Source organism: Lutra lutra, chromosome 3 (genome assembly GCF_902655055.1).
Source record: "Lutra lutra chromosome 3, mLutLut1.2, whole genome shotgun sequence".
Classification (NCBI taxonomy): domain Eukaryota; kingdom Metazoa; phylum Chordata; class Mammalia; order Carnivora; family Mustelidae; genus Lutra; species Lutra lutra.
In genome coordinates this window covers 39,383,913-39,409,542 of record NC_062280.1, presented here as the reverse complement: position 1 = coordinate 39,409,542, position 25,630 = coordinate 39,383,913, and the positions used below count along the sequence as shown (strand labels likewise).

Genomic DNA, 25,630 nt, shown 5'->3' with positions numbered 1-25,630 from the left:
TTAAATGACTGAGCCACCCAGGTGCCCCTATACTGTAGTTCTTAAGGTAGGTTTAAATTAAATAAATCCCAAGGTCTTTTACAATTTCTTTAAGGAACTAAGATATAAACTTAAGATTTCAGTACCTTGTGATTATAGGTCAAACTTAAAGCCGCTTAGACAAAATACCACATAAAGGGCTAATTATTTACTGTGAGAAGTTGTTGTAGTGAGGTCAGTTCTCTATTTAAATTCCCTTTACAGTCTGCATTGTTTAAATTTAGTTTTATTATCCGTGAACAGATCCTTTCTTATAATAGCAGCTAATATTTTTGGAGTAATGTGTGCCAGGCATTGTGTTATACTCTTTATGTCTGTCCCCAGTTATTAAGACGAGAATGACTCACCAAATTCTAAAGGAGTCAAGCATCTTGCTCTCTTTGGTCAATTCTCTATTTTATTTGGCCATTTCAACAGCATCTATACTGCATAGTTTACAGATTTTGAAACATTAGCATTAATGTTCTAGATGAGGACTTTTGCCACATAATGTTCCCTTTTTTTAACAACCCAGAGCAAGACTTTTCATGGCTCACATTTCACCCAGAACCACACACAAAAATTTACAAATTATTATATACTAACTTTTTATTTAATGTTTCCAGTCTGTGTCGGGAGGCCCAACCTAGAATCAGGGCCATCTTTTTCAACGAAACCAATTTGAAATTTTTAAAATTTGTGCTTAATTTGTTAACATGTGTTTTAAAATTTATTAGTAAACTTGGGAGACTAGAGAGGCAAAAGGAAAACCAGGGAAACCTTTTTTTTGGCGTAGGAGATCTGGCTCAGTTTAGACCAAAGAGTTAACTACCTATATGAGGGAATCATCATAAATATTGATTATTTACCACTTGGTCTCCAGCCAAACCATCTAATAAGCCCAGGGTAGCTTGGCTGATAAGGAAGGTTCTAGTAATTCATTTTTATATTATGATAAGCTTTGGCCAATTTACCTTTCGGGATCATACTGGACTCAAAGTGTTTATTATAGACAGTTGATTTCCATAAGCTGAAACCTATTTCTTGATGCTCTCCTTGGTGCTCTGGGTGGGTAGGACCTTTAAAGGCATCATTGTCAATAAATGTTCTTGATGTCCTCTCCCAAGACTTTGTACCGACCCCATCTTACCTTTAAGACTCTTTCGCATGTTGGTTAGCCCTTTGCCTTGACCCTTCCTTTGCATTTTGTGACAGGAAGTTCTACCTCTGACCAGCTCCTTTCTGTCTTCATGGGTTCCAATCTTTCCACCAACCCCTTTACTAGCTCTCTTCCCTGGAGTTAGCTCCTTGATTATTTTCTTACACTATGAATTATTTTCTACAAACCTGCAAGCTTCCTCCACTATCTTTACCCTGATCACTCTCCCTTCTATAGCTCCATGGAGAGTGGGTGGCATTTTGGGGTACTCCAAACCGTTGGGTCCAAAGTGGAACCGCTTTCCCCCCAGCCCCATCCTGAAGCCCCATGCTGCCTCTCCTTATGAATTCCCCCATGACCCATCTAGTCCTGTTGTAAGAACCCCCAGAGCCACTGTTGTCTTCACAAGCCCCTCCTTGCTTCATTTTGTCTCCTGGTCTCCTAACCACTGCTGGAATCCACATGTCCTTCTATGTCTCCTCCAACCTCAGTTCCAGCACCATCTCCTCCAAGAAGCCTTAGGGTTTAAAGAAAGTTTTCTTCATCTGTGTGACCCCAATTACATGCACCTGGCAAGTCCTCATTAATGCTTTATCCGTGAACGGCCACATCCCACATAAAGCTGGATCTTTCCAAATTGACAAATTAGCAAGCGAGTGTGTCCTCAGCATCAAACTTGCTAAACTGGACTCCTTCTGCTTCTACAAAGAAGGTATCTCTAAACGTTGGAGATGGTGACCTTATTCTCTGTGGCTAGCTAGATTTAATTTTTATTTGTCCATTTTGCAGAAGTCTGGGAAAAGGGAATTTCCTCCCATCACTTGCATTTTCTTTCCTATTTCCCGTTGTCGACTGCTTGTTTACTGGCATCGTTGTAATCCTCATAAAAAATTCCATCCAAGTTTATTTCCTTAAAGCTATGATATAACTTACATATTTTTCCATGTTGCTAAACATCAAATACAATTTTTTCGTGCAAGATACATCCTAATTAGCCAAATGTTTCACTTTCAAAAGCACTGCGTTGTTCACTTCTCATATGTAATTCTCCATAGGGTTCATTCTTTAGTTGTACTGATTGAGTTGGGGGCTCTTTGAGAACCAAAAGACTTTTGGAATGCAGCCTGCAGGAACATTTTCAAATTGTCCAGCTGCATCCTCAGGTGGTGGGAGGTGTGCGGGCTTTCCCCTGGCCCATGGGCCACCATGTGTAAGTTGGATTCAGCCATATGGCAGGAAGGTGACTTTTTATGTCACTGTCACTGGCTCAGGCCAAATTTGCCCCCTGGCTCTTTCCTTTCTGGGAGCCTCTTGAATGATCTGCCACCTTTTCTCCTGCTGAGGGCTCTGGTACAGGGTGCTTGGGACACCGGGACCGTGGTCATGGGCAGGGACAGGAGGCCGTGGGTCAGCTGTACGGTTGGACAGAGCTGCGTAGAATCTGTATGTGGTTTGGGACTGGTCATCTGAGAGTGTTAGGTCTGTGTGTGTGTGTGCGTGTGTGTGTGCGCGCGCGCGCGCGCGTGTGTGTGTGCGTGCATGTGGTTTTCTGACTTTAGATCTCCTTACACACTTGCACGATTGGTCTGCAGATTTTGTGTGATTAGCCAAATATGTGTATTTGAATGTGAGTGTGTGTAAGGGGGAGTTAATGTGTGTGTGTGTGTCCTTGGGGGCATGTGGAGGGGGTTGGTCCTTATGTCTCTGCACATGTATCTTTGGATGAGTTTGTGGTGTGTGTGTGTTTGTGTGTGTGTTTCTAGGTTAGGGCGTGTCTCTGCGTCTGCACGTGTGTGTGGGGGAGGTGCATACCCACATGCTTATGTGTCTATGACTGTGTGTGTCTGTTTCAGGATCGGTGTGCGTAATACTGGCTGTGAGTCATGAAGATCTGAGGAAAGACCACAACACCCAGCCCAATGATTCTGGACTTGGGGACTGAACTAATTGGGCAAAACCCCCTTTGATGGCTAAGTGATGTGCTCCCCATTTGTGGCCCGCTAGGAGTCGGTTAAGAAGGACCGACTTCCCGACAGAGAAAATAATGAACAGACATCTGGGGTGCCATCATCCCTCAGCGCCTGGGCCTCTCATCCCCACAGGAGCCTGGGCCGGGGCTGTGGCTGGCTGCTGGGCCTGGGACCACACCCTCTAGTCTCCACAGCCCCGCTCCGTGTAACCTGAAGCTGCTTCTCTGGTAGGTTCCAGACATTTCCTCAGACTGACAACCAAGGGCTGCCCCAAGTGACATACAACCCCTTTGTCTTGCTGTGGCTCCGGGAGCTTTTTCTTGGAAACGTGGTTCCCTGTGGTGTTGAAAGCGGGGTGCCTGCCAGCCATCTGTGAGGACAAGAGGAAAAGTACCTGTTCCCCCCTCCCACACACACACCTGGTTCTCAGATCCAGAAATCTCCTCAAGGAAGGCTCCTGTGTGTGCTCATTCGTCCAGGTGGGACGCTCATGCATCCCGGAAGCCAGAGTATCAGGGCGGCCTGGACACAGGCAGCTAGAAACAGGGACCCTGTAGGGAGAGAAACCCGCAGACTGGAGACAGGACCAGTCCCCAAAGCTTCCTCACCGACCCATGGTGACCATTAGGGCCATGTTTGTCAGGGACTGTCCTGGAGGTCCCCACAGCCCCGGGCACCCAGGATACCTGGTCACCCTCACCCCACCCCAGGTAGCACTGGGGTCTCCTGAGGGGAAGCTGCCTCTTGCCCAGGAAGTGTCCTCACTGAGTGAACTGGGTGGGGCCCCAGGATTGGGGCAAGACTGGGGACTTTACTCACCACACTCAGACTGGCCGAGCCTGGGTTTTCCTTCTGCATCTGGCCTGTGTCCACCTTCCCTGCCACCAAGAACGTGGGGCTGAGGCTTTCTGTGGAAGATTCAGGCTGTGAATAGCTGTTGGTCACCTCAGTTTGGTCTCCCACAGTTTGGTCACCCACACCTACCTCCCCAAAGTCCTGGGGCAGAAAAAGCTGGTGGAGCTGGGGGTGGGAGGGTGGTGGTGGGTGGTGGGAGTTGCTGAGAGAGTGGGGACCAACATCGAATTTGAGATCGTTGCCCGGCTTTTGGTGAGAGAATAGCAGAGAGGTCCTGGGCCTTTTGAAAACTGAGGTTTTGTGATTCTAGAGCCAGGCTGGGTTAGAAGCTTCCGAGTTCTGTCACCAGAGGAGGGAAGCAATGAGCCTTCATTCAATGAGGTTCAGAGAAGAAACAGCTAGGGTGGTGAAGGTCAGCCCTAACGGGCGGCCCAAATGCTGAGGCCAGTGCCCCCCTGAGGGCAGACGAGCTGTTGACACTGAAGGAGAGTTTTCGAGGTGGACGGGGAAAGTGATGAGCAGGGGAGGTGCATGGGAGCAGGGCAGGCTGACCAGAGCCCCTCTAGGGCTAGGATGCTGTAGGGTGGCTACAGGTGTGACCTCAGAAACCAAAGTCAGGGACTTCTGAGGCCAAGCCTGGGTAAGGAAGACCTGATACCTGATAAGGAAGACCCCGAAGTTCCCAGACATCCCTTCTTCCTCCCACCCTGCAAGCCTCCAGGCCCCAGCCCCTTCTAGCAGGGCTTCACCCCTCCTCCCGGTGCCACAGCCTCCCTCTGCCAGAGGGAGCCCAGGTCGCTGTTGCCTGGGGAGACTGGCTTTGGGGAATGGGGTAAGTACCAGGCACCGGGGGCTGTTGCTCCTTCAAGGGGGGGGGTTGCACTTGGCCCTGGGGAGGGGAAAGGTATCCTGAGGGAAAGGTATCCTGAGTCCACTGAGCCCAGCCACCCCCTCCCAGTGGGAACTCCGAGGGCCTATATGTGCCCAGGATGGACACAGAGCAGTTTGTCACATTTTCTTGGTCTGTGGACCGATCCTGAGGAGGAGCACTGACTGGGTGACCCTGGTCGGACCCCCATGTGGGTGAGAACTCACTGGGGAGTTCATTTAGAAGAGGTGTAGGTCCAGCTACTTTGATGAATACTTAAAACTTTCCCTTCCGTAATGGCTTTCTCTTCATACAACGTCACATTCTGCATGAAACAGAACTTAATGTCCTTCTACAGAAGTCTCTGTGGTTTTTAAAATGATTTAATGTAAATGAAAACTTCTGGTCACCTTAGAGCAGGTACCCAGCCAAGTCATGAATAATTTTCTACCTTCAAAATCAACAAGTAGGGGATGAATTTCTGTTCCTGGGACATCTGCTAACATTTTCTGGGGGCTGCGGGCACCCCTCATCAGCAGCAGTGACAACTGGAGGGAGGGAGGACATTCTCCTGAGGAGACAGGTGGGATGGGTAGCAGGTATGGCTGAGTTCCCTGGACAGCCTTGTGCCAGGAAAGGGATCCTGGATCTCCACGATCACCATTTTTTAAAAAGATTTTATTTATTTATTTGACAGACATCACAAGCAGGCAGAGAGGCAGGCAGAGAGAGGGGGAAGCAGGATCCCCGCTGAGCAGAGAGCCCGATTCGGGACTCCATCCCAGGACCCTGGGATCATGATCTGAGCTGAAGGCAGAGGCTTTAACTCATCGAGCCACCCAGGCGCCCCGATTTTCTTCTATTTTTTTTTTTAAAAGATTTTATTTATTTATTTGACACAGAGAGAGAGAGAGAGAGAGAGAGATCACAAGTAGGTGAAGAGGCAGGCAGAGGGTGGAGGAGGGCAAAACAGGCTCCCTGCTGAGCAGAGAGCTGGATGCAGGGCTCAATCCCCTGGACCCTGAGATCATGACCTGAGCCGAAGGCAGAGGCTTAACCCACTGAATCACCCAGGAGCCCCTCCACGATCACCATTTTGAGTGTGCGACCCTTTCCAACTCCAGCTCTACTCTGACCTCCTGGGGCCCTTTGTAGGCTCATGACTCGACCGTGCTGCACCTCAGTTTCCCTGTCTGTAGATGAGGCTAATGATAGTCTATACCTCATAGTCGGTTTGGAGAATGAACTGATTTTATTTGTCAAGAGCGTTGCCTGCTGACTGATCCTTAGGACTCTTGGTATGAATGGTGGAAGGTGCTGTCGCTGTCATTAATGAAGTCTCCTTGTGGGGGTTGGGATGATGGCGGTGGATTCTGAACCTGGCTGGACAGGAAGGGCCGGTATTCAATGACAATGAGTCAGCAGAGGTGGGGGACTCCGAGTCTGGGGGCAGGAGCACACCCCCCCCCCCCCACTAAGGGCTTTTGCATTAGAATGGGAATGTTGCCTTCACCCCTAGAGAGGAGCTCTGACCTGCCAGGCGTTTGGTATTGGAGAGGACTTTTTTTTTTAATCCTCCAACCTAGGATTAAAAGAAAAAATCAATTCAAAGATTTCCAGGAACGAAATGAATACTGTACTTTAACTGTGGCAGAAGGAAAATACACACATTATTAGAGTGCCCAAGACAGTTCGTGGGAACAAAAGGACGTACTCTTACACCCAAATGGACAATTTCCATGCAGTAAAACAAGTATAAATATGTGTGCACAAGGGGTAGGGGTGGGAAGGTGGCGTGGGGAGAAAACGCTCACGAATAATATAGTAACATTTAATAACAGAAGTGGGAAGGCTATTATTAACCCCACGATAGACACGTGGGCTAGAGCTTTGTACTTTATGCAAAAGGAAACATGAAGAACAAAATATTTCAGAAGCATCCACCCTTCCCAACCCCCAACACGTCCCTAGGAAATATACTAGTGGCCTCTGACAGGTGCCATGGAGCCCAGGGCCCAGGCAGGGGGCCTGAGGTGCCAGGTGAGCAGAAGAACGTCCTGGGAGATCCTTTGATGCCCCTCGCAAGGCATCGGTGAACCCAGACCAGGGAAGCCCTTGTGTTAACCTGGGGGGGGGGGGGGTCTCTGCTTAGAGTTCTGAGATGTTGGGCTGTTCCCTGGTAGTGGGACGGTCTTTCTGATATAAATAACAAAACCTCTCCTCTCGAGTTCAGCGGAGAGGAAGCTTTGCATGTCTGTCTTTTCCAGAACCCTGGAGTCTTTATAATCCCATCAGGACCCTACCTGGCTACAGGCAGGACGATGTGGGGAGCGGGAAGCTCAGAAAACCATTTACTGAAGCAGTGGTGGCAGGAATGGAAGGAAAGCCCACACCCAGTTCTGAGAGTCCAGAACTTTATGCCTTAACCTCACAGCTACATTTCCAGTGAGAGCCGGAGGGGGCGTGTGGGAGGGGAAAGGGGCCGGTTCTAAAGGCTTGCAGTCCCCCTCCCCGCCCTCCACCTCCCACCCTGTGTTTTACCCCGCCTTGCCTTGACATTGATGCTGTCAACTGCCCCGTGCCCACGTTCAAGGAGGCTGAACGTTTTGGATCTCTATGGATGGCTGTTAGGGTCCATCTGTGTTTTGGAGCAACTAGGGGGAAACACGGGGATGGGGGTGGTGGGGAAGAGCATCGGGGACTGGTTCAGACCACAGGAAGCGCCTCATTTCTGCTCCAGTGGGGTCATGCAGGCTGAATGCATAGGGAGGGCTTGGGGACAGAAGATGGCAGAGCCTGGAGGTTTGGATCAGAGGGTGGGAGGGGCTGGACCCATCTTGCTCTCCCTGCCTTTTGGTCCTCAGTCTCTCTGTTGAGACCTCCTCTTATATCTGGGACCCCACCCTCGGCAATGAGGAAGGTCCTGTTCTTTATGTTGCTCTTTTTCCTAAGACCCTTGAGGCTGACATAATGTCACTGGGAGCTGGGGGACTTGGGGTCATCAAGTACCGGACACTTGGCCAGTGCCTTCACCTGCCCTTGACATGCCAGCTCCTGAAAAGAGTTTTTGAGAGAAGTGCTACCATCTTGATCACCACTGTCTGGTACACACTGGTGACCGATAGACATTTGTGGACTGAAGGGATGTATGGCTGCCATTCACAGAAGTTAGGCAATGAGCCAAGTTTACAAAGCAGCTAATGATGGCATGGCTCTCACTGGAATCAGACTGCCTCAGATGATGGCTACCCTTCTCTCACACACCCTCTTTTAATCCTGATTCCTTCCTGTTTCTGCTGTTGTCCACCCCACAACCTGCTCTGGCCCTGCCACATGAGGGAGTCTGTCTTGTGTCCATTCCCTGAACTGCCCATCCCACTGTAGCTGGTCCTGATTTGGATGGGTGTGAGAAGAAAGGCATCATACCATTCCAGAACTTTCTCTGTGATGGGATGGCTTCTGGTCCATTGCACTTGTCCCCTAGGTCCTCTGAGCACCCGCTGCCCTTCTCCGGTCTAGCCAGCCCTCCAGCCTCTGCTCCTGCCAGTCTCCTCCATCCCCAGGATTCAGCTGCACAGAGCCTCCTGGCCCTCACCCAGAGCATCACAGTTCTCCTTCCTCCTGTCTGCATATAGGCTGTTCTCTGTGCTTCTAGCATCTTCTGTCTGCACTTCATCCCTTGTCTCTGGTCCCTGAGCGGCTCTCCTGTGGTGGGATTGGGGGGCATCCCAGCTCTGATGCCCTGTGATGCACCCAGTGGGCAAGCCCAGAGGCGATGGCCCATGTGTAGAGGGAGAACTTTAATCACTAAGGGAACAAATTCAAGCAGCGCATCAGGAGAGGGTGTGGCGAGTCCCCAGGTGCCGGGGAGCCGCTCTTTGGCAAACCCAGTCAAAGTGGCTTGTTCCTCGCCCTACACGAAGTGGCTCGTGAAGCTCAGATACTGCCCAGGACACTGGTCAGGTTGGAGGTATGAGCCCCCTACTCTGGGCTTCCCAACTGGTGGGCAGGTGGAACCCCCTCCCCCGCTTCCCCTAGGCTCCCAGAGCCTTGGGTTTGTTCTGGAAGATGAGAGGGTGGGCAAGACCAGGGATGCTGGTTCTGGGAGGCATGAGGAACCTCTGAGAAAAAGAGTTTTCCTATTTGTGACTTCCCAGGGGCAGGGCGGGGGCAGGGCATGGAGAGTTGCTGGCTGGATAGGCTGGATCGGTGGGTGAGGCCTTGGGAGAGTCCCTGCCTTGCCTACTGCTTAGGAGAGTTTCTCAGGCTCACACTCTCCTGCCGGGGGCGGGGGGGGGGGGGGGGGGGGGTCCACCGTTATGCCTTTGATGAGGGTCATTAGCAAAGCTCTTCAAGAGGGGAGGGTGAGAGATGACTCGGACCTATGTAGGACTCAATCTTTTGTGTTAAAAGAGGGAGAAAATTGGAACACACATGTACATATGTTGGTATGACGGTTGGGATGAAGCTGTCATCAGTGGTACCCTGAGGGGGGTGGACACTGGACTGGGGGGTGGGCAGTGGTGGGGGGCAGAGACATCTTACTGTCTGTGTTTACCAATGTATTTGAACCAGGCACATGTACTCAAAATTTTAGGTAAAAAGCAACAGCAATACAACAGAAATATTCGTGAAAAGAGAAGATAGCTAGAATGGGAGGTGGCCGAGGCTCCCTTTGGGGAGGGGCAGAGTGGGGAATCCATCTCTGGGGGCCCCTCAGTGGGGGACCCCTCCCAGGCCAGCTGGGGGCCCAGGGCAGGGAGTGAATTTGGTTCTGCCCGTAGCATGAGCATGGGCACGACCAGAGCCAAAGCGACAACTTAAAAGGGGGTCACAGTCAGTTCTGTCAACCCCTTTGTCCCACGACAGGGAGCCCATGCTCTGGGGGGCCAGGTGACCTCCCCACAGTCACACAGTGTTGCTATTTCTGCAGAGATGACCGTATGCTTGGATGAATGACCCAGACCGACTTTGGGGAGTTTCGATTCCTGTAGACACCCAAAAGTCACTGCATGCCTGTGCTTTAGTCTCTAATGGGATCGCCTGCTCCCTGTGCCCCTCTGTGTATGGGCAGCAGTCCCACATCCTAATCCCCCAGAAGGGCTGGGAGTCAGGATAGTGTTTTCTCGACATTGGCTGTCCCTTGGTGATGCCCGGCTTTTCCACAAGCTTCTTAACACTCCTGTATGCACCCTGCTGCGCTCCTTGTACCCCCACGAGCCCCACCTGCTTTTTGGAAGCTGAGTGAGCAAGAGAGGTCCCAGCAGGGAGATTTTCTTCCTAGAAAGAGGCTCCCCCTGCCCCATTCTGGTTCTACTCAGTGGGGAGGGACCCCGTCCACAAGGCCCCTCTCCAGACCAGACCGGAGAGCCACTTGAAAAGCATCTTGGTCCCACCCCCCTCATTTTACTGATGAGGAAGCCAAGCCCCAGAGAGGGAAGTGGCTCTCTCCGGAGCAGGCTGGTCACCAAGCTGGGAGGACAAATGTCGTCTCGCAGCTCACTCAGCTGCACTGGACCCCCAGCAGGTAACTGCGCCACCCACCCCCCTCGGGGCCACTTACTAAAACCCAGGCACAGAGCCACGGACTGACCTGGCTTTCCCGGACAGCAGGTAACTTTCCTGAGGCCAGCGGTGCCTCCGTAGTCTGGGTTCTGTCCATACCTGCGCAGACCCAGCATCCCCGATGGCCAGAGGGCCAGCAGCCCAGCAGCCCCCACAGAGCCTCTGTGAAAATAGCAACGGCAAGCAGAGGACTCCTGATATTAGTGACATTTCCTACCAACCCTCAATTTCCTCCTGATTTGACTCAAGGTTGCAGCTTCTTGCTGGGGTGGAGACATCTCACGGTAGGTAGCCCAGGAGCTTTCCCCAGGGGAGCTCGGCTTGCGTGCCATCACCTCCTGCTGGCCTGGCTGCCTGCTCTCCCGGAACCCGGCCTGGAAAGCACCCACAGCCCAAGATGACACACTCGAAGGAATCACCTGATAGCCCCCAAGCAACGGGCTCCAGGCAGGCCACAGCTGGGCTTGGGATCCCCGGCCAGCCCCTTACCAGTTGTGTAAACTTCCCTGGCCTCGATGTACCTCTCTGGAGAATGGGAGCAATGATGGTTTTTTTTTTTCCCCTCTTGGGGCTCTTGAGAGCAGTGAGTGATGGAAGTGCTCGATCGTGCAGGAAGCAAGAGGGCAGCTTTGACTGCTCTGATGTGTTATTACTGGATTATTTCCTATGGGTACCCCTATGGTACCCTGAAGGACGGCCCCATTGGGCCATGGTGATGCAGGTAGATCAGAGAAGTGGGCATTTGAAGAAAAGAAAGTAAGGAAGAGGGAACTGGGGGGCTCCTGGTTATATTGGATGTTCGGGCTGGTGATGCTGATGGGGAGCTGAGGTGGTGGTGGGGAAGATAAAGGAGAGACTCAGTGAGCGCCAGTGAGACCCCTCACCACCTGTTTGCTCTTGGGTAGACTCTAGCTTCTCTGAGCCTCACTGTCCTCATCTGTAAAATGGGCATGATTATAACAACATTCCAGGAAGGTGCCAAGTTCCCATTGCAGAGCACTTAGCACAGGGACAGCCACATCTCAAGTCCCTGAACTGAACCCCCCACTCCCCCAACCCCACTCCAACCCGCGAGGCTCAGGGTACAGCTCCAGCAAAATCTTGGAGTCTGGGAGATTCTGTGTGGTCTGTCCCCTCTGTGTCCTGTTCCTTTTCGCATCGTGTCTCCCAGAAGCCTAGCTCAGGTGTAGATAGATGGCTTTATTTACACTATGGTGTTAGTGGCAGATAACCACATCCAAGTAAATATATATATTCTAACCGTGGACTTCAGTGCGTCACCCCCAAAGGAGATGGGAACTGCCGGCGAGGAACCTGGATGACACTGGTCCGGGGGAGTGCTCCTCCTCAAACTACAACCCTTGGGCTGTATACCAGCTCTGCTCAGTCATGGCTGGACCTCCCTTCTCTTAGGTGGTTCATACCACAGTGCTCCATGTGGATGAGGAGTCTGGCAGCAAAAGAGAGGGGGATGGGGATCCTTCTCAGCCCTCAAACCTCAAAGTTCCATTCTTACTGTTGCTGGTGTTTCGGGAAAGTCTGTCTGCTGTTGGAAGAAAGGTTGGCTTGGTCTGAGCCGCACAGCTGGGTTCAGGGGCCGAGGCTGTGCGTAACAGCTCTGGGGCTGCCCTGGGTGGGAGCCGGGCCCAGGCAGCTGCAGGAATCAGAGCCCAGAGCCTGACCCGACAGCAGGAAGAGAGCCAGCTCGGGGAGGCCACGGGCTCCCAGCTCGCTGTTCAGAGGAGAGAACCCAGAACCCAGATGGAGGCCCCACAGCCAGAAAGAGCCAGGAACCGAAGCCTCTGGACTCCCAGGCCCATCCCTCTTCACACACAGACTATTTTCTCTCCTCTTCACCAAATACAAGAAAGTGTTACTATATTGAGAGAAGATTCCATTTCAGGGTTGGAAAAAAAAAATCCTTCCGTATGTGTGAATCCCCCTGACAACATTCTGGATAAACAGATCTCCTACCTTTGCTTACATACCTCTGGTGATAGAGAGCTCACTACATAACAAGGCTTCTCTGTCTGCTCTCAGATACTCCGTTAGCAAGGCTGGTCCGTCTCTGTGGCATCTGGAGCCCGTTCTGTGAAGTCATACAGGGGAGCATGTCTTGAGCACTGGGGGATGCTAAAATGTCTATTCTTTTATAGATCACGAGCGACTCTAGTCCTTTCCCCATATTCTCCTGGGCTGTGGCTCTCTAGCCCTTCCACAGGCAGCCCCAGCAGAAAGACAGTCCCCAGCATGCAGGTGATCAGAGTGGTGCAAAGGCCACTGTCACCCCAAGTTCCTCTTCTAGATCCTCTAAGTAGAGCCTGGTTCCTCTCATTTGTCACCATTTTTCCTGTTTGCGAGAATACTTAAGAACTCCCATTTCCCTGTAAGCCGTGACTGCCTCTGTGTTTTGTGTATACATAAATAAAAAAAGAACAAATTCTTTTCCAATATTTCAGTAATGTAGTTCCGATTTTATCCGTGACTCACACATTATTTAAGAGACCATTTAAGAGATTGCATAAAAGTACCAATTATCTATTATTAATGTCACGGTGTTCAACAAATAGTTGTGCTTTCTTTATGGTCTGAGGCAGAGAGGATAGACTTACCATTGTCTTGGAGACCCGGGCTGGGCCCAGGAACGGCATCCGTTTGGTGAAAAGATCCTTGTCGTCTCCCAAAGAAAGCATAGTCCCTTGATTTATGATTTGGTCCTCACTGATCTGCCTTTTTAATTGGGCTAGGAGGAGTTCGAAATTTCTGTCTACTTGTTGGATGATACTCGGGGAAGGGAGGATGAAGGTCTCTACCTACAATTATATTTCTGTTTCTACTACTTTTTGCATTTCTGGCATGTTCTGTATGGAAATACGTTATGTATTTCCTTGCTATGCGCCTTAGAACAGAAATTAAGTGTTTTATGTTTTAATTATTCATTGTAACTTTTACCTCTGTAAAGTCTCTGTGTTACTCTCTCAATTCTTTTTATGAAACAAAAATTACTTTGTCATATTCTCTTTTTTTTCCTAGAGTTCTGTGTGCCCGATAAGCCAAAATTGCCCTATCATTTTACTCTGTTCATGCCTTTTATTTTTTCCTCTGTGTTTCTTATGTGGGGGTGGGGAGAAAGGTCTGGGCTTTTTTAATGAATGCCCCTTTTCAGAGGGAGTATTAACATGGTCAGGGAGTGCTGTAATTCTATTATGTAATTGTTACATTTGTGTAAACCTCCTCGGGGTTACCCCTGCTGTCTCACAGAAACATGGTAGTTTTTCACATTTAGTTTCTATTGTGAATTTTCTCTTCCTTGTGTCTCTTTACAATAGACAAGATAATTTAACCTGAAAAATCCGATTTAGAAAATATGTAAGTTTTCACTCCAGCATTTGTTTCTCTTTACAGCTGTCCAAGTTTTGGGAGGATTTATGTAAATATCTTCCCTTCCCTTGACCCTCTCTCCATGGCTAATCTGCATTTTGAATGTCTTTTTGTGTCTGTCTTCATTCACTCCTCATGTTAGGCACAATTTTTATGATGTGATGGCTGACCTGTGGACAGATGAAGACTTTTTTTTTTAAATCACCGATCAGGTTCTTGTGGTCATTGCTCATCTCTGAGGTGGCATCTGCTCTCTCATCTGTCACTTCCAATTCTGTCATGCCTTGTCCCCAGGTCCCTCAGATGCTGTCTGTTGAAATGTTCATCCTCGGCCCCTCAATACTGATGTCTCGCCAGCTGAGCACGGGTTAGACCAATGCCATCTTTTAAATTTTATGTGAACCTCACTCCTGCCTCTGCCATGCCTCAAACACTCTCCCAGACTTTTCTTCTTTTAAGAGAAAGTCAAAAGCTGTTCTTATTTTTCTCCTTTTCTCCCATCATTTATTACAACTTAAAAAATTAAATTGTTTTCATATCATCATTAATTAGAAAAATATACATATGGGGGGGCGAGAGGAGAGAGAGAGAGGGTGATTTAAAAGACTGAATACATTGGGGCATCTGGGTGGCTCAGTGGGTTAAGAATCTGCCTTTGGCTCAGGTCATGATCTCAGGGTCCTGTGATAGAGCCTCAATTCAGGCTCTCTGCTTGGTGGGGAGCCTGCCTCTCTGCCTACTTGTGATCTCTATCAAATAAATAAATTTTAAAAAAATCTTTAAAAGAAATTTAAAAAACTGAATAGGGGGCGCCTAGGTGGCTCAGTGGGTTAAGCCTCTGCCTTTGGTGTGGGTCGTGATCCTAGGGTCCTGGGATTGAGACCCGAATCGGGCTCTCTGTTCAGCGGGGAGTCTGTTTCCTCCTCTCTCTCTGTCTGCCTCTCTGCCTACTTGTGATCTCTCTCTGTCAAATAAATAAATAAAATCTTAAAAAAAAAGAAAAAAAGACTGAATAAAAACCCACCATCTAACTGTTAGAATGTAACCAATATTGGACATATGGAAATTTTTTTCTAGGTTTTTTTTTTTTTTCCCCATGTGTGGGTTTTTTTTCTTAAATCATGGTTGAAGTCATTCTGAATGTATCGTTCTGTAGTTTGTGGGTTTTTTACTTAACACAGTCAGCATAAACATAACATAATCAGACAGAAAAATTTTCCATTGAGTAGATTTACCATCGTGAAATTAAGCTCTGGGTGGCATTTAAATGCGTGTGTGTTTTTTTGCTAGCAGAAAAAATGTTCAGGTAAACACATTTTCTGTACACGACTTTTTTTGCTTTTCCTGATTTACTTAAAGTAAATTTTTAAATACTGGATAAAAGATTAATAAGGTTTCTCTGACTTGTCCTCTAAGTTATCAAATCTAGAAGCTGTGTACACTCACCAGCATATCGATGACTGTTTCATAGAACCCTTACTAGCTTCTTTGTTGAAATGATGAGCAAAAATTTTATCTCTTTGTAAATCCTCTTCTGGGAACTCTCCATCCTTTGCCTGTTTGTCTCCTGAGGATCTTTGTATCATATAGTTTTTATACTCTTCATATAGAAAGAACATCATTCATCAGATGTTTCTGTGTATTTTCCCCCCCCCGGTATATTACTTGATGTGAAAATGTTTTAACAAAATGTTAAAAAGAAGGTTTCTACATATTGTGGTCAGAATATACCCAACATCATTTCTGCCCTTTTTTTTTTTTAAAGATTTTATTTATTAATTTGTCAGAGAGAGAGAGAGAGAGAGAGAGCACAGGCAGACAGAGTGGCAGGCAGAGGCAGAGGGAGAAGCAGGCTCCCCATAGAACAAGGAGCCCGATGTGGGACTCGATCCCAGGACGCTGGGATCATGACCTGAGCCGAAGGCAGCGGCTTAACCAACTGAGCCACCCAGGCGTCCCCTTTTTTTTTTTTTTTAATGGAAGACTTTGTTCTTGATAGGGAGATAATTCATTTTGTTAACTGTTTCTTGGATACTGGAGAAAAAATTATCTGTCCCCGGAAGCTTCTTTCCTTCTCTCCGTCCACAGATGTCAGACCTGCTCTCCTCTGTATCCTACACAGGTATTTGTCTCTCCAACATGGAACCCTGTCTAAGCATCGCTTCCCAGCCTCCCACTCCCACGCCAGTGGACCCCTGGGTTGACTGGCTCAGGACCTATCTGTGGCAACAGGTCAAGTGAGGGGAGCTTGCTGGTTCCCACCACAAGGGGACTGGCTTTTACTGGCAGCCCATCTTTGAGAAAAATGACTTTTTTATCTCTCGCTGCAGCCTGGATCCTTTTTTTCTTATTCCAGAGAAGTTCCTGGTCTTTTTAAAAAAAAGAATACTTTCAAAAAGATGGTTTCTTTGAACTTTCAGAGGGAATTCAGAGGATTAATTTTTCAGATTTTCTGCTTACTCTGCCATGAGGTGGAAGTATTTTTTTTTTCCCAAACTAATTTCTTTTTGCCAGTCCATAGAGTGCTTCCTCTAACTTCAAAGATTACCTTTTGAAAAGTTCCCATTTGAAGTCTGTCAGTAATTCAGATGTGACCTTTGGGATGGTCTGGGTGGAGAACCCTGAGGGCTAAGTTGTGCCTTTTTCCACACATCCATCTGGTACCTTCAAGTCAGAGAAGACCCAGCATCCGTTAGACCATTTTCTCCCGTCCTTTTTTTTTTTTTAAGATTTTTTTTTATATTCATTTGTGAAACAGAGGGAGAGAGAGAACGTGAGCAGTGGGGGAGGCAGAAGGAGAAGCAGGCTCTCCCCCTGAGCAAGCAGCCCGAGCAGAACTCCATCCCAGGACCCTGAGATCATAACCTGAGCCAAAGGCAGACAGTTAACTGACTGAGCCACCCTGGCACTCCAGGTGGGGGAGGCCTTCTTTAAGTAAAGGAATACAAAGCTAGCTATAAAAGGGAACACCTACTTTAGAATGAGAATGAGAAAATAAGTCGCAGTGAATTCAAATTTTAAGAATTGACAGATACTACAGACAGAAAAATAGTGTTTTTATTAATTGGCTGCTTTGCGCACCCCATAGGAGACTTTAAAAAAAAAGATTTTATTTATTTATTTGACAGAGATCACAAGTAGGCAGAGAGACAGGCAGAGGGGGGGGGCGGGAAGCAGGCTCCCCGCTGAGCAGAGAGTCCGATGCAGGGCTGGATCCCAGGATTCTGAGATCATGACCTGAGCTGAAGGCAGAGGCTTTAACCCACTGAGCCACCCAGGCGCCCCTCATAGGGGCCTTTTTAAATTTTTGTTTTATGTCTTTGATTGCCTCTACATATATGACCATGAGTTCGTAGTGTTTTCTACAGGAAGAAAAGGAAACTAGTCCTTCTTGTAACGTATTTGATCAAATTTAGTCAAATTTAAAAATGCCCAAAGCCTTCCTTCCCCAAGGCTTTCAAGGGAGCTATGCTGATGAGAAACAGCAGCAGAACAGGGCTTCTCTTGCTGACTGAAATCTGTGTAGCAAAGAAATAAGTCACGGGGATGCTCTCTGTGGAAGTTTTTGTTTCCCGGTAAAACCCTATGAAACCTGAATGTTCGTCAACAGGCTGTTGGCTAAATGGGTTGAGGTATTCCCACACAACAGGATGTAAGTGTGCCATTAAGAAGAAAAAGCCTATTCATTCACGCTGATGTGGAAACAATTTCCAAGAATCGTTACAAAGTGAAAAAGCAAGGGGCAGTGCTATGGGTGTAACATTTTCTAAATGTAAAGAAACATCGTTTGTGTGTGTGTGTGTGTATCCTTGGAAAATTTCTGGAAAAGTATGTACAGAACTGTTAACCACAGTTGTCTCTGGAAAGGACAGCTGAGGCCCTGGGGTACAATGGAGGCTTGCATCTATCTATCTTTCTTTCTCTCTCTCTCTCTCTTTCTTTCTTTCTTTTTCTTTCCTTCCTTTCTTCTTTCTTTCTCTTTCGGTACTGTCTGAAGATCTTATTGAATGCATAGGATATTTTCTCAATAATAATAATAATAATAACTAGCTGGAAAACAGATACTCAGCAAATGACTGCATTGGTCGCTAGCGCAGGATTCTCGGTAAAGGGCGATGTTGGCCACTTCTCTCAGCTGTGCCCACATTTTGGGCCCCCACCCCTGCTGCCAGGAAGTCCCTGAGGGCAGGAGAGGCGCAGTGAGCCTCCCTGGGCTAGTGTGACTGGCCTCTCCCATGCAGGGGCCCTGTGTGCTCCTGGGCCTGGCTCAGACCAGCCACGTCAGCAGAGCTGTACCATGAAAGGAGAGGTGTGTGCATGGAGTCTGGGTCATCTGAATTCTCTGTCCAGCCTCGTTGGTTCTGGAGGTCTGGGTCAAGTGAACATCTCCTGGGTTTGATCTACTCCAGGGCCACTGTTACGGACTGAATGTTTGTATCCCATCCCCCTTCCCAAATTCACATGTAGAAATCTAAATACCCCCACCCCCACCCCAAGGTGGTGGTATTAGGAGGTGGGGCAGTTTGGGAGGTGATCAAGACTCATGAATGGGATTAGTGCTCTTAGAAAAGAGACCCCAGAGAGCCCTCTTGTTCTCTTTCTGCCCTTGGCAGAGGGCCCTCCCCCAACTGTGCTGGTTCCCTGAAGCTCCAACCCCAACCGATGTGGCAACCTTCTAGGATGTGGGTGGCAGACAGCAGAGGGACAGTGTGCAAAGAGGGTCTGGGTCCTGGAAACAGCATTTGAATTCCTGATCAAGCCATAGCTCAGGTCGGCCCTGCCCTGGTTAGTTTTTCAATTATGTGAAACGGTCCTTTGCTGAAGCCATTCTGGGCCAGGGTTTGGACTTTCAGCAGGAGTTCTGATTGAAAACAAGGGACAGATGTTCACACACACTTCCATTTTTGTAAAAGAGAAAGGCTTGCATACACCTGTGCATGCGTGAGCGCCTGTGATACAGAGAGAGAATTTGGAATGAAATACACAAAAAGGTAACAGCCCTTATAACTGAGCAGCAGGATTAGAGGCATTTTCTTTCTAGCGTTTTCTAATTGTGATTCAGTGGGCACGAATGACTGTGTGATACAGTCCTTTGGATCTGTCGCCTGTAGAGAACGAGAGGGACTTCATCTCCTGTGTCGTTGGTGTTGTAGGAAAGAACATGAGCCCGCAGCTCAACAAGAACCAGAGCTGCTCCTTCAATGAGGTGGACGAGCTGATGAAAACCGTGCAACTGGCCGTCCACATCCCCACGTTCCTCCTGGGCCTCCTCCTCAATGCATTGGCCATCCGAGGCTTCAGCTCCTTCCTGAAGAAGAGGTGGCCGGATTACGCCGCCACCTCCATCTACATGATCAACCTGGCCGTCTTCGACCTGCTACTGGTGCTGTCCCTTCCGTTCAAGATGGCGCTGTCCAACGTGCGCACCCCCCCTCCTTTCTTCTGTACCTTGGTGGAGTGTTTCTACTTCGTCAGTATGTACGGGAGCGTCTTCACCATCTGCTTCATTAGTCTGGATCGATTCTTGGCCATCCAGTACCCGTTCCTGGTCAGCCATCTCCGGTCCCCGAGGAAGATCCTGGGCATCTGTGGCACCATCTGGGTCCTGGTGTGGGCCGGGAGCATCCCGATCTACAGTTTCCATGGAAGGGTGGAGAAGTACACGTGCTTCCACAACATGTCCGATGGCACCTGGAGCGCCAAGGTCTTCTTCCCCCTTGAGGTCTTCGGCTTCCTTCTTCCCATGGGCATCATAGGTTTCTGTTCCTCCAGGAGCATCCGCATCCTGGTCGGCCGTCGGGACCTCACCCAGGACTGGGTCCAGCACAAGGCCTGCATCTGGACGATCGCAGCCAGTCTGGCTGTCTTCATGGTCTCCTTTCTTCCCGTCCACCTGGGCTTCTTCTTGCAGTTCCTGGTGCGGAACGGCTTCATTGTGGAGTGCAGCTCCAAGCAGAGCATCAGCTTGTTCTTGCAGTTGTCCATGTGTTTCTCCAACGTCAACTGCTGCCTCGATGTCTTCTGCTACTACTTTGTCATCAAAGAGTTCCGCATGGACATCATGGCCCCCCGGCCTTCCAGGGCCCAGCTGGTCCTCCAGGATACCATGACCACCAGGGGCTAAGGAGAGAAAGACTGATGCAGAGGAAGGAAACCCCAGCCCCAGATTCTGGTAGCAGATACCCTGTTGCAAGGTTTCTGATGTGATGGACAAATGTGGCATATTACTGGTACGCTTTCCCTTTCGATGCTCACTGAACACAGTCTTTGCTCATTGTGCCCCAAAGACCTTTCCCCCGCACCCAGATGGCTCAACATAAATCACCCAGTATTTGGGAATCTCTGAAGGACCTGAGAACCACGTGAATTCTTTACTTCTGCGTGAGGCAGAAGAATTGAAAAGACGGAGACCATCTGAGCGAGGCTGTTTCCCAGCTCCCCCCATCCTTCTGTTAGACTGGGAGATTCTGGAAAGGAACAGAGAGGCGTTAGGAGAGAGAACCAAGAGGGTTGGTCGAGGAGACTTGTAGTTCCCAGTCCCTTCTCAGGCTCTGGTGGCCAGTAACTTCACAGCTAGTGGGGGTGATGAGGGCAGAACACGGACATACAGAGAGCCCCACATTTCCTATGGGGAAGAAAGACCCAGAAAGCCAGCCAAGCCTTCCTGTGCCCACGAGAAGGTGGCAGAAGGATGAGGGAAGCTGAGGTGAACCGGGCCGTGGTGAAACTATAGCTTGTGATTGACAAGCCTAGGAGAGGGGACTTCCCTGAGCGTGACCAGCTTGCTAACTTGAATGGACTGGGAGGCTGTTCGTGAGGCTGTTTCACTGAGAATGAGGAGAAACAGGCTTGACTGGGGTCCACCAGAGAGGAATAAGGACCCTGTGCCTGTCTCGCCCACCTGAGTCCTCTCTGGGCAGCTGGCCGGGTGGCACTGTCCACAGGACTGTCCCTCTCCAGGGGCTGGGAGGGAGAAAACGAGCCAGCTGGGGATCGGAGAAACCATTTGATGGCACGCAGCTCCTGGCGGTTCCTGGCTGGAGACTGTCAACCGTGGAAATCACGATCTGGCCCTGGCTTCTCGAATGATCTCGAAGAGGGTCTGCCTAGACCACTGCAAGCCTTCCGATGACTCAGACTGCTCCAGAGAGCCAACCGATTACAAGGATGAACTGTGGGGTGGTTTGGCAAGACGGGGTGAGTGGGATGAGATGGAAGAGGTGAGCTTCGTGTGAAAAAGGGGGAGGTCTGGAGGAAGCAAAGAACCACTTTCTACCTGTAGGCAAAGAAGCTTCCACCGCTAAGTGGTGGACGGAAGGTAGGGTGGCAGGGTGGCGGGGAAGAAGGTGGTTTGGGTAAAAGCCTGACAGGAGGCGGAGGCGGAGATCGGGCGATAACCCCAGGCTTGCAGCTCCGGGGCTCTGTGAAGGGGGCGGGGGTGGAGGGACGGGGAGGAAGGATGGAGGGCAGAGCTGCTTCCTGCTTGAGAATCCCCGGCTCCACCGAGGGCCATCCAAGGCTGGAGCCTCTCTACCTCCTGCTTCGGCCACAGCTGACTCGGTGGTCAGGGGCAGGAAAGGGCGAGGAAGCAAGTGTCAATGCTGGGGTGGAAATGGGTGCGGAGGTGTGATCTCAGCCAGGATCAGAGGCTCCCCTCCTGAAGGCAGGGCCTCCAGGGGGCAGCAGCCCAGGGCAGGGGTCCTGCAGACCCAGCCGCCCCAAGGTGCCTGCAGCGCCATGGCCATCCGGCCCAGAGGCTCTAAGGAAGCCAGGCTGTTAGATACAGCAGATGCTGGTGCCAGATGGGGCTCAGAGCCCATGGATGTGTGCGGTCAGTCCTCTCCTCCAATTTCTGTCTGTCTTTGCACTGGGAGCCCATCACGAGGCGCTTACATCTCCTCGTGTACTTTGGGCCAGACAGGGTTCCTAAGAAGAGGAGACAGCAATGCCCTGACCACCTGTCACGCCTGTGATGTTCATAAACATAAAATTTTGTCTCATGGGTAGCCTGCCCCTGCCAGAGCTGGGTGACAGAGGAGGCGGGAGGGGAGGAGAGGTCCGTGAGTGGTGTAAGTCCTTGGAGGGGGACAGCAGTATCAGGTCGGTGTGGTGACTGTGGGCTTGTTGGGGAGCCTTGGAGACCCCCTGACTGATGCCAACACACTGGGGGAGAAAAGGCCTCTTCTCTCTCTCCTTGAAGACCATTCCTGGTCTGCAAGTCGCAGAGGACTCATCCGGGCCTGTGGGAGTGGGCTTGGACCCAGGACCTCGGGCCAGGCTGCTCTGCTGGGGGCTTCACACTCAGTCCACTGGGCATGGAAGGGGCAGAGGTCAGGGCCAGGGTTAAGGCTGGGTGCTGAGGCACCCAGGGGCCCTCTCCTGCCAGCAAGGGGCAGTCAGTGAGTTGGAGAACTCTGAGCTCAGCTGTGGAAATGGCTGAAATGCCTGTCAGTAAAGGAGGCTTGGGGACATTACTCAGCCGTCAGTGTGACCATAGTTTTCCTCCCAGTCCGGAAAAACCCAAGAGATACTTGTAATAGGTACATGCGTGAAAGTAGCACAATTTATTGGGGAAATGATCTGATCAATCGGATTTGCCAAATAAACGGATTTCTGTGGTGCTGTGTGACGTGGTCATGGGGAGCACTTGGGCAGCCCTGGCTTCAGGGGAGAGCCGGCCGCTGAAGCCCTTGCCTGGTGACACACCGTCTTGGCCAAAGGAGCCAAGAAGGGCTCACGCTGGAGCGGCCGCACGGATGCCAAGTACGGAAGTACCCCGAGACTGCTCCCAGCGCAGCTCCCTACACCCCTACACCCACTTGTGTACTTGGCTCCCTGTGGCAGCAGCTGGGCCACAGAGAACCCCCCGCACCCAGGCCCAGCTGCTGACCCTCCAGGACTGAGCCCGCCACACCCATTCCCTCCATCATGTCCCCCTGCCATCGTGACTCTGGAGCTGCTTCCAAGAGCCCAGGCTCCTTTTACAGACATTGTGTGGCCCAGCATAGGTGGTCTGCTGACCCAGAATGGGCGAAAGACACAGGGCCAGCCCCCCAGAGGTCCTTCGCCGTGCCCCCTCCCTTCACCAACTACCTGTGGTGTGAGTCTGACTCTTCCAGGTTAAATCTGAGTTTTCTGTCATGGCTCCTGACATGAGAATCCTGCTCGCCTATCCAGAGCTTCTGGAGAATGGGAGCTCTTAGGTGCTGGCCTGGACCACCTCTTTCTCCTAAATTCCCCACAACCTCGGGCATAGCTAAGTTGCGGCCTGGGTGCTGCGGGCTGGCTGGGGACATCCCCACTCTGGACAGTTGCTATGTGTCTCCCCTCAACCCCCAAATCCATATTTTGGAGTCCTAACCCCCAGTATGACAGTATTCGGAAATGGGACCTTTGGGACATACTTTGTTTAAGATGAGGTCCTGAGCTTGGAGCCCTCACAATGGGATTGGTGTCCTTACGGAAGAGCCACCAGAGTCTTTTTGTTTTTTTCTGCCCCGCTGCATGCACGGAGAAAGGCTGTGTGAGGACGTGGGGAGAAGGTGGCCATTTGCAACCCAAGAAGGGAGCCCTCGGCAGAAGTCAAACCCGGTGGTACCTTGATCCTGGGCGTCCAGCCTCCAGAACAGTGAGACATACTCCTGTTGTCAAAGTCTGTGGTATTTTGTTATGACAGGCCAAGAAGATCAATGCCACAGCCATCTCCTCTGACCCAGGAGCCACCTCCCGTCTGGGTCATGTCCCCTCCAGGGAAGGATTGACCTTCCTTTGGGGATATCAGCCCCCCGGGGAACATTTGACAGGCAGAATGCTGGTCCATGAGCTCCATGGTCCTCTTGCATCCCTCTCTGGGGAGCCTGTGAAACTGAAAGGCCACAGCCTTGTAGCAAGTTGCCACAAATAAAGCCTAACTGCAAAGATGCTTGAAAAGGCCGAGGGCTGGCAGGTGACCATGGAGACCAGCAGAGGCTAAAAGAGCTTCAGTTAATAGGTCGGTGAGGAGAGCCTGGTATGCAGAGCCATCCTGGGGTAGGGACACAGGCATCTGCACTCAGGTACCACGTGGAGATGGGGGAGATTCCCACATGGAACTGTCATCCACCGTGAGGCCACCGTGGGAGCCCTGCTGCTTAGGGGGTGGGGGCTCAAGACCCAGAAGAGTGGCACTTTGTGGGGGGGTTGGAAATGCCCCCTACAACCACCATCACAACCCCTTCTCTCCTTTTCCCACATGCAGCCGGCTTCCCCGTAAACCCGGGACGCACCACCTTGAACGGGTCTCTGTGGGAGTGTGGGCGGCAGGGCGTGGAGGACGGAGTATGGGTCTTGAAGCAGGACACAAGGATGCCCCTCCCCCTGGCCAGTTTGAGCCTGAGCATCCCATCCCCTGCCAAGAGCCTGCAAGACGTGTCCTCTCCACAAAGCCACTGCCGGCCCCTTGCTCGGGAGCTGCAACCTGAGTGTGGGCTCTGTGCTTTGAAGTCTTGGAAAGAAGATTTGAAGCCTTGTCACTTCAAAGCCTGATGTCGGTTCTGCTTGGTGGAGGGGACCCGACTTCACCTTGGAGGCCTCAGACAGCCTTTGTTCTTTGGGGACCATCACTGGGGCAAGCGTCACCAAGATGCTCCCTTTGAGGGGAAGCTGTTGAGACAGAGGTTCCGGGGGACACCTGCAGTCACGCAAACCCAACAAAGCCCATCCCCCAGTGACAGACCTATTCTCCAAGGACAGCTCGGGCGGTACCTCCATGTCAGTGACGGTGACATGTCTGTGTGTCCAGGGGAGGCCACACAGGATGGAGGGGAGATACGCAGGAATCGGATGGCCCCAGCCTCCAAGATCCTAGGATCCCAGCGGCTTCTCATGGACGGTGTCTTCCCCATGGCATGATGCTGACTTGGGGACCATACCGTGTCCAGGAACCCAGGGATTGTGTGGGAGGTTTGGGGCCAAACCACAACTCTGTCGGTGGGTGGTGGGGTTTCCCCGCAGGGCAGACAGGCCGTCCCAACTAGAGGCCTGGCCCCACATCGGTGGGGACACCTCACCCTCCACAGGGAGCACTGGGCTCCCGTCTCTGGGTGTGGCCACCTCTGGGGGCGGATATGGGCCCTTTTGCTTGGTTTTTCCTTTGCTTTCTGTAAGTCTTGGGCATGGACTTCAAAGGGCAGCTGGAGCTGAATTCTCATGGATGGGAATCCAGCGTGTGCCCCCGCGTGGGGCATGGCCAAAAGGAGAAGTGTGGGCAACTTGGCAGGAGGAGAACCCAGAAATACCTGGGGAGGAGAGCCCAGCAGAAGAATGGACTCCCTGCCTTGAGGGCCTCAGAGCAGCGAGACAGTGGGTCCTCCCTGAAGGGGGCCTGGATGCACCCCATAAGTTGCACCCAGAGGAGTGCAGGCAGAATGCTGGGTGAGCAGCTCATGCCACTCGTCTGGATCTACTCCGGGAGGAGAGGTTGGGGCTGCGCATGTGGCTTGGCCTGAGACATAGAGAGGCTGAGTATCAGTCAGGGTAGGAAGCCACAGAGGGCGGAGTGAGTGGCCTCCTTCTGGGAAGGAATGCAGAATGCGGAATGGGAAGGTAGACAGAGTCCCTGGGAGCAAAGAGAGCCGGGGACCTTGTTGCCCAAGTGTGGGGCCTTTAGACAAGTCAGACCCAGTGTCTTTGCCTTGAAGTGCCTTGGAGACTTTCCGAGGGCATGGAGTTGGTTCAGGGCAGAGCCCCAACTCGAGGGGGCAGGCTGAGGGGGGTGGGAGCAGGTGGTGGGCTTTCTCAGCACTCAGCTGGTGGTCTTCAGCTTCCGGGACCTGG

General features: G+C 50.9%; 1 protein-coding gene and 1 long non-coding RNA gene across 5 annotated transcripts in view; one reads left to right on the top strand and one right to left on the bottom strand.

The window, feature by feature from the left end:
• Positions 1 to 22,434, top strand: part of GPR55 (G protein-coupled receptor 55) — a 37,519-nt gene extending 15,085 nt beyond the window's left edge. The window contains exons 1-2 of one of the 4 annotated variants that reach the window (XM_047722542.1): positions 10,311 to 10,483; positions 18,970 to 22,434. In XM_047722542.1, the coding sequence (XP_047578498.1) occupies positions 18,978 to 19,940 (963 nt within the window). In that variant the 5' untranslated portion in view covers positions 10,311 to 10,483; positions 18,970 to 18,977 and the 3' untranslated portion in view covers positions 19,941 to 22,434. Of the gene's footprint in view, positions 1 to 10,310; positions 10,720 to 18,969 lie in introns of those variants that run through there. The other 3 variants (XM_047722541.1, XM_047722538.1, XM_047722540.1) reach the window with 3 other exon arrangements.
• On the bottom strand, positions 161 to 10,577 carry LOC125095966 (uncharacterized). The gene is made up of 3 exons (XR_007126020.1): positions 10,464 to 10,577; positions 3,967 to 4,341; positions 161 to 3,698 (listed from the first exon to the last, which is right to left on the bottom strand). It is a non-coding gene; the product is annotated as an uncharacterized LOC125095966 (long non-coding RNA).
• Positions 22,435 to 25,630: the final 3,196 nt, after the last annotated feature.